The following is a 9203-nucleotide window of genomic DNA, read 5'->3' on the forward strand; positions in this document are numbered from 1 at the left end:
TTTGAAGGTGCTATTCTTTCACTCTGAAGTACTTAACCAAAAATATTGCAAGCATTCTTGTTTGTCTCAAATGTTTTAAGAGGAATGGCACAACAGTTACATTATAAAGTAAAACAAATTACATATTAAAGATATAAAAATACTGAAAGTAAAGCAATTGCAGAAATGTAAAGCTTCTATTTTTACTGTGGACAGTGACACCTGTAAAGCAAGTATTAAATGGTTCTATCTTATGCCAGAATTTCAGCTTGTTCTCCAGTGAGCCTTGACATCAGCCAGTCCATCACTTGCTCCCTCTCTGTTTCAGAAGCTGTACGGGGACACGAAGAGCACGACCTTGGTGACGTACCGCCCGAGCAGCGTTCTGCTCTCTAGCTCGCTCATTTCCACCTCAGCCTCCAGCAGGCCAGGGCCTTGGACGGGCTCCAACAGCATCAGTTGCCCGCTCTGCCTTCCCGAGCGCTGCGCGGTGAAGTGGGCTGTCCCGTCTCCCCAGCAGGCCGAAGCGCAGGGTGTTGACCAGCACAGGCACTGCAGACAGCCTGAAGAGCACCCGGGGCGTGGTCATGTTGGACACGATGGACATGAAGTGGAGGTTGACAGAGACAGGAGCCTGGACACAGGCTTTCTCCCCGTGCATGCAGGGATTCCGTACACAACGCCTAGAACAGAGAGCAAGTGCAGGGCCGAGCAAAGGAAAGATACTGCTTTGCATTACATACCACAGACTAGGATTCCTAACTTTTACACTGAGCTGGGTAGGCTGTGATGTACTGCATTCATGTATCCTTCAACCAATAAATGTTTACCCAGGGCTTTCTTGTGATGGAAACGTGAATCACATGTGCCATGTGATATATATCAGTCAAGTTCTGCTGTTTAAATCTGCTACCTTTTAAGGGTAGCTCAGCAGTTAACGTATTAGACTAGGACTCAGAAGGCTGCTGGTTTAAGCCCTACTACTACCACAATTGTTCAAATTGTAGTCAGTCACAGTTGTAAGTCGCTTTGGATATAAGCATCTGCTAAATGTAAATGCTTACAGAGGCGAGGTCTTGATATAGGATGCGTTACGGAAGTGCGGGCACTTGACCTCCATGCATCGGTGACCTCCGCATGTGTTCACACACACCTGCTCATGTGTACAGTTATGAACTCCTCTCTCACACTCATCAATGTCTGTGTTTAAAATGGTGAAGAAAACAATTTGGGGACAAGTTAGTTCTTATTTGAAGCATCTAATGAGTTGACAGGAAAACTCCGTGGTTAATTTCCTTCATTGGGCCAGCGTTCAGCTAAACATGGCTCCTGTCATAAACCGTGTTGTGTTAAGTAGCTGCCCTCTCAAACAGCTAATTTATTGAAGCTATTAATATCTGTCCTACTTGCAAATTAACCATTAAAAAATGTAAGACTGGTGTCCAGCAATGCTCCTGGGATGGTACCCTTCCCATATATGGCAGGAACCACACTACAGGAGACTAGATGGAGCATGGTGAACACCTCTGGTATAAGAAATGAAGTCCTGCCACATAGATGGAAGTAAGCGCACGCAGTTCCATAATAATGTGAAGGCGGTCACAGACCCTGGCAGTTCCTGCTATCTCTGCTGAGACTGTATCCCTCAGGACATGCACAGTGGTAGCTCCCAGCTGTGTTCATGCAGGTGTGCAAGCACAGGCGACCAGGCTGAGTCAGGCGGAAGAGCTCACATTCATCAATGTCTGAAACACAGGTTCCACGGGATTGTTTTTTTACACGCATGGGAAAAACCACCCTGTTGCCTCGAAAACGTTTTGACTGCTTTGCACTTGTTGTAGAACGTACTTTGATTAGAACATGATCCAAAAGCCGCACTAATGCAAACATCAGCAGTCTGCACTGGTACAGGTTATGAGTGGCTCTGGCCTCAAGGGGTGCATGGATACAACTATACAGAAAGGGGGAGCTGATGCTGAGTCTACGGTCTTACTGTGAATGGTACAGTAAAACCCGGACTCACTCTCTACCTGCTCAATGCAGCGGGAGGGGCGCACGTAGGCTGAGATTAAGGTCAGGGAAGAGGATGAAGCAGACGAGGGCAGAGAGGAAGTAGTATCATTGTTTATTCCAGCATCTACAACTGAGGGAGAGAATTAGGAGACTGATGAACAAATCTGAAGAGTTCATAGGAAGTCGAAAAAAAAAACAAAAAAAAAACTTACCTGTAGAATTATCGGGCTATTTTACAATCCCAGAAACTAAATGTGTAAGAATAAATGTTAACTAAAGCACAGTGTGTTGATTATCAATTGGTAAGTGTACTCTTGCAGGCTGCCCTTTCTCCACTCCACTTGAGCGAGCCCAGACACACTGGTATTCGGGCCTGAGAGCTGAAAACCAGGTTGGCAGAGGGAGTGAACTTCATGGCCCAACGGGAACACTCTGCCCAGAATCCTGCCATTGGCTAGTGGCTCTGGCAGTGGACACACTGCTGCTGGTGAAACGGACAAGACAGATATAGAGGTAACACAGAAAAGACATGGGAGCAAAACTGAATGTTCACACATATAATGCTCATGTTAAGGTGTCTCCTCAAATTTGAATGTAGCCTACCTCAAAATTATATTGGTTAATGCTACTGACATGTGACTACATGTATTTAGCACTGTGTAAACTACTTTCACATCTTTGCTTACAGAGTTCATATGAATGTATCACATTTGCTGGTGTTGCTGCCCTGTTTGGCTGTGCTGTTCTTGCCTGTGCTGGTGTTGCTGCCCTATTTGGCTGTGCTATTCTTGCCTGTGCTGGTGTTGCTGCCCTGTTTGGCTGTGCTGTTCTTGCCTGTGCTGGTGTTGCTGCCCTGTTTGGCTGTGCTGTTCTTACCTGTGCTGGTGTTGCTGCCCTCTTTGGCTGTGCTGTTCTGTAGCAGGTTGAGTTTCTTGCGGAGGCTGCGGAGGGTCTGTACATAGGAGGTCTCATGAGCCAAGAGCACCTTATGGACCTGCCGTACAGTGCTCTGGAGCTCCTGTCTGCTCACACACCTATGACATTCCAGTTATACAGTGAATAGTTAAAGACTTTTGATATCAAATTATAATCATATTACTGCTGATTTGGTTGCCCATTTCATGGCATTTAAGGGGTTAATCATACCTCTTATGACTTTCATAGAGAAAAGTAGTTATGCAGTGATTCCAACCTTTCACATCTTTGCTTAGACCAGGAACAATAGCAATTATAGTCTAATAGATTCTATGATGTAATCTAAAACTCCCCACTATAAAAAGTAGGCCAAAGTGAAAAACAGGCATGCACTCTGAATATTGCTCTCCCTTGCCACAATCCATCTAAATTGCACAGGGGGGAACACATTCTATGTATTTATTACCAATTATAACAAATATAGTAAAACATGCATTTTTTCAATGTGCACTAGGAAAAAACATGAATGCACGCACGCACACACACACACACACACACACACACACACACACACACACACACACACACAGGATAAAGGATTTCAGATCAGTGCGATGAGCAGGAGCAGTCTAACAGTGGAGAATAATAATATAATATATAAGTTCTATAAAAGTTTTCTACTTATATATCACACACACACACACACTATGTATTAATTGGAAGATGTGTAATTCAACACTTACCTGGCTCTGAGATATGAGGATCTGGCATGTGAAAAAAAATAAACAGAAAGACGAGAACACGAAACATCCTAGCAAAGGGGGGGGGGGGAAATCGAAAACACTTCGAAATGTCACTTTTCGACAATTTCCTCTTTAAATTCAGTTTACATGTGCCTTAAATAATACTTAAGCCTATTAAGTAATACTTGATCCTATTTCTTAAACGCAGCGGTCCCTTTGACGCGCTAGGCAGCGAAGCGATGTATTTGGCTTTATAAAAGCGAAAAACCACCTCAGTGCGGCAGCATTCTGCGCGTCTGAAAGGCGCGAAATGGAAAGCTGGAAGCACACACGTTAACGCCTCGCCTATCTGTCATTACGAGAGAAGTGAGCAGCGTATCTTTAATACAAGTTCTGCCTTTTTTACAGTAGGCGACTGTAAAACGGCCAAGATCAGTTTATAATCGTGAATAAATGGACAAGGAAATTCTAAACTTCCAGTACGCTAATAGGTATGATATCTTTGAAGTATACATTAAGAATGCGATGAATTCCTAGCCAAAACTATTTTGAATGTAGCATAAATGCTGGCTTACAACCAGAACAAGCAAAAGGAGAACCCCCAAACGAACAAATAAGACGTTTCCTTTCATAAAACGGAAACAAGCTATAGGGTGTACAGTCATTGTGTACAAGTCTACTACTGTAAACAATTTAAATTATTGCAATTAAAAAGGCCATATCCTGCATATGACTTCACTACATCTGTCTCACAAGGTTTTGGTGAATTCATATAGAATGTATATTTTGAGTTTACATAAAGATAGTACATTTTACTTTTTATGATTAAGTGCAGTCAGATGCTGAAAAGAATCACACACAGAATGTCAGAATATAGATCCACGCACAATTTGAGAAAACATACTTGAATCCTTTAGTTAATACATACAGATTTTAATATAACCTTTTAAGACTTTAGTGCAAGCCCTTTAATAACTCAAGAATATTATGGAATTTTTGACTTCAGATTTTAACAAATATTATTAATATTATATTACTCAAGCAAAGTAAAACTACAAGTAATGATTTGTGTACTTCTCTCAACCCTGATAACTTGTATAAATTCTGTGTGTGTGTGTGTGTGTTCTGTTGCGTGGCCTCAGGTCATTCATCTGCTGCATCTTATCTCCTGCTCCCTCAGTGTCTCTGCCAACAGGGAATTTATGGCTCTCCTTCGTTCTGTAGGGCAGAACCTTCCGTGGAGTATTGATCACATTACAGTATGGGGACCCCACAATGACACTGTGGTAGTATCTGTGAGGATGGATGCCATAATCTGATTAGAATATTAACAGCGTCTCCTGTTGTTTAGACATGTTACTGTGACGTGTGGCGTGTGTCACAGGCATGTCCTTCATGCTTATTCAAACTATTTTGCTCAGCAGTAATTCATTGGCTACCCTTACAGTCAGACATAATCCTGACATGTTGCAACTTCAGGCATCCCATGTAACAGCTTCATAAACATGCTTAAGAACTTTTATCTGATCAACGTTTTAAAAACTCTTTCTAAATGTGTTTGAACACTGTTGCTCCCTCTGAGTGTGTGCTGTCTCCTAGCACACAGAGCAGTAAGGAGTGATGATGATGATGATGATGATGATGACGAATAGCTTGGCCCAAAGTTGTTTGTGCTAGTGTTTCACAAATGGCTATATGCATACTCCCTCCGTGACTGGCACGCAGAGAGCACAGCAGACGGCACTCAGTTCCGTGCAATACTGCAGGGACGAGACTTAAGGCATCAAGTAGAATTAATGGGCTTTCAAAAGCCATAAGAGAAAGTCATTCAACTAGATCTTTTTTAATAGGAAAGGCCAGCTGTGATTGAAATCATTGTTTCACTGATTTTCATAATATGGTATCTGTGATGAACTGTGATACATCTAAAGGAATATGTGCTATTTGTACTGTAGGATCTTTATTTTACATTTGTTTATCATTCTTCCTCCCTGTCTGCTAAAAATGGAACAATCCAGACTCAAAATTTCAACCCCCCCCCCCCCCCCCCCATGTATTTGCTGCATTGCATTCATGGTATAACCTGACAGTACAACTCCAAAAACACAGTTATTGACTCAATAATAAGTACTTCATTATCATTCTCACTATATAGCTATCTCTCTAGCTTTCTTTTCCTCTCTCTCCTGATTTCTCTACTTCTCTCTCTCCCCCTGCCTCCATCTCTCTCTCCCTCTCTCTCTCTCTCTCTCTCTCTCTCTCTCTCTCCTGCTCTTACTCTCACTTGCGTACACACACAGGCAGTGTGTTATGAGGAAATCTACAGACAGCCTCTTTTCACACTGATGGTTATTTGCCTGAATTTTCCCCAGTTTGCAAATGACCCTCTTCAGGAGTGACAATCGCAGCATAAAATGTAAGTCTGAGCCAATTGACTACAATTTTGGCATTACTTTTAGTCTTTGTTCATCTTTTTTATCTCTGAGGTTTCCATGGTCTTTGCTGGAGGTACCTTGGAGATGTGTACACAGCTAGCTATAAGCAGTGTCTCTGCCAACAGGGATTTTATGGTGGATAAAATAAGTGTGTGACTATCAATTTTAGGTCTCTTTTCACTCTCTTTTCACTCTTGATGCAGGTGTTTTACTACAGTCATTACAAGGAAAATAGACAATATCATTCAGACAATGACATATAATTACCCTCCTAGCAAACGTTTTGCAGGAGATTTACATGATCCAAGAGATTTATTAATCTTTTGCAAATGTACTTACTCAGATAATAGTTAATTATATGGTTTGCAAATTTCAGAAGTGTAAAAATGTTGTGCATGTCTTCTGGATATAGACTCACATCTCTTCATCTCTGCGCTGTCCTGTCCATACACCAGAATAAAAAATGCTTTCTTTCCCTAGATATTAGCATGGCTGGGGATCTGAAGTCCTGCATATATCGAGCAGGGGTGAAACGTACCAGTGATGATGAGTACAGGTGCACATCCCACATACAAACACACACATACGCGCACACAGACAGTAGCAGAGACCGACCCTGGAACATTCAGACCAGTTGATCTATTCTTGAGCATGAAAAGCATAATAACAGAGTTATTGTCTTCATTCCAACAGTATGTAAAGCTCTGCTGCACCAGCCACCAGGATGTGTTGAGTTCCTGTGTTTTCTTTGCTTGCTTGTTAGATAAGATTTTGGATCTGTCCTCATTCATGCTCAGTTGCATCTCTTAGTGTTTCCTCTAATGCACACAGTCTGTCCTCTTCTATGTTCCTCTCAGCCACAGTAGTACTGTACCTTCAGAAATGAACAGGAATTGCTGGTGCATCTGTGAACATAACCCTGTTTCATATTGACTGTGACAATGTCTACTGTAACAAAAAATACTGTCAGCTTTTTTACATTTCATGGAGGTGGAAGAACAGAGCAGGACTACGGAGAGTAGAAAGAGGCTTGAGACGAGGTTTTTTTTCTGTCTTTTTCTAGCTGATTTTCTCGGGGTTCCTCTCACTCCGTCTCACTGTCTCCTCCATTCCCTCAGTGGTGAGCTTGTGGGGCTTCAGCAGAGCCTTCTCCAGCTTGCCTCTAGCTCTGTACTGTCCAGTCTGGAGCTGTCATGGGTCCTCATTAGTTTGGGTTACGCAGACGTGAGGCATGCCTGGACAGGCAGAGTTGCAGTGGGTTCACAGGTTGGAGCTCCTGCACTGAGACCTGGCTAGAGGCTGCAGAGAAAACACCAATATGGTTTCATTTTGAGGAACGTTCTCTGTGTCTATGTTCCCTGTGGCTCTGTGTTCTCTTTTAGGTACAGTGAGGTGGATTTGAAAATGTCTGGATGAATCTGGGTGTCACTGTTGACAAAGAAAGTGAGGCTTGTTCTTTGAGTGGTACATTTTATCTGGGAAATTACATATAAATGGCAGTTTTTAGATCTCACTTGTAGAATCATTCATTCTAAAAACATATTTAGACTTTAACTGTATTTCCTTTGCCTGTGACATCAAATCTCTCTGATTCAGGCTGCCTTTTATCTTCTGCACTTCTGTTGCTGATCCTTGAACAGGCTCGCTCAAAGCAGCTGCTCATGGTCCATTTCACCTTATTATAATTTCAATCTCTTCGCCTGCTCACATGCATTCAGCACATGATAGTCTGCATCTGTTGTTCATCTGAATCTCGGCACAGACATATTTGGGCCTGCAGCCTGTTTTTCTTATTCCATTTTGTTTTCTGCTGAGGTCTCGCCTTTCCTTGCATGTCCTTTTCATTAAAGAACTTGGAGGTGTGTCCCCCACCCAAGTAGTCAAGCATTAGTAGACAGAAAGGCTGTTAGGCAGACAGCTCTGGACTCTGACTGCATTTGTAGTTGATGTCCCTTGGGCAGCTCATCTTCAAAAAGAGCTTCTTAAAAGAAAATCTGGAGTCCCGCATATCAGTGGGATTGATAGAGAAGATGATATGCAAAAGCATCTGTAAAACATTGTGAGAACCCGTTAGCTGATGGACGATGCTCATGTGCTTTCCGTAAGACTAAGACAGAAACGTGCCTTGTTTTCTGCTTCAGAAATGAAGCCAAAGAAGTGTGAGCCTGCAGTGAGGTCAGTGCTACGGGCAACCTACGGTTGGGCTCATACTGGCTTTGTTCAGGCAACGCTCTCTGGTGGCTGACAGCAGGATGGAGATGGCCGCTGGAGCATGGGCTGTGAATATCGTCACAGTCTGACTTCCTCCAGTGCCATTCTAATGCTCTGCATCCATTCTGTGAGAAAGCTGTGGGAGCATTAGGGGTGAAAGAGGCCTGACTCTCACTGAAGCTCACATTAGACCTCGCCTGAAGTCTGTGCGTCATTTTGTCATTATTTGACACTGGCTTTGAAAAAAGGGAGGAAGGAGATGGTAGGTATTGGAGGTAGCACACGCCAAAATCCTTTTCCTCTCCAACAGCTATTTGGTTTTCGTCATTTGATTAATGATAATAATAAATTATTTCTTAATGCCATCAAAGATACTACAAATGAATGAAAAAAAAAACAATAGTCACAGTACATTGGTCTGAAAATCCACACCTCTGTCCACACCATCTCTAATCTGCTATGGGTAATATATGTCCATTATGAGAGGATAGACTGTTGACAATATTCAATAATTGTATCACAGATTTGCACAGTATTGACAACCTGATTAATTTTCTGTCATCTTTTTGCAACTTTTATAATTACAAGCTACTAAAAATTACAAACTTCCCTTTAGATGGCTTTTGCATTGAATCTTTGACAGAAGAGTTAGTGGATCATAACAGAATGGATCGGGGTATAACAGGATGGATAATGTATGCTTTGGGTTTTATTTGCCTGTTTTTGCACATTGAAAAAATGAATTATTATGACAACTACTTCATTAGTTGCAAGCAAAAGCAATTTTTTTTTCTCCATAGAGATAAATTGAAAATGTTTTGTGTGCCTGAATTCCTGTGTGTGTGTGTGTGTCTGTGTGTGTCTGTGTGTGCATGCAGATACGAAGGTCTTCCATGTGCTGATGCTT

The 9203-nt window shown here is 42.2% G+C and overlaps 1 protein-coding gene across 1 annotated transcript; it reads right to left on the reverse strand.

The window, feature by feature from the left end:
* Window positions 1–148: 148 nt before the first annotated feature.
* LOC113571877 (fibulin-7) lies at window positions 149–4315 on the reverse strand. Its single transcript, XM_035523644.1, is given in 10 exon segments — window positions 149–487; window positions 489–662; window positions 1044–1179; window positions 1587–1784; window positions 1973–2122; window positions 2305–2354; window positions 2356–2470; window positions 2869–3026; window positions 3651–3718; window positions 4310–4315. Coding segments are annotated over 10 exon segments (1239 nt in total). The 3' UTR covers window positions 149–303.
* Between the last annotated feature and the right edge of the window lie 4888 nt (window positions 4316–9203).

This window comes from Electrophorus electricus, chromosome 2 (genome assembly GCF_013358815.1).
Source record: "Electrophorus electricus isolate fEleEle1 chromosome 2, fEleEle1.pri, whole genome shotgun sequence".
Lineage (NCBI taxonomy): Eukaryota > Metazoa > Chordata > Actinopteri > Gymnotiformes > Gymnotidae > Electrophorus > Electrophorus electricus.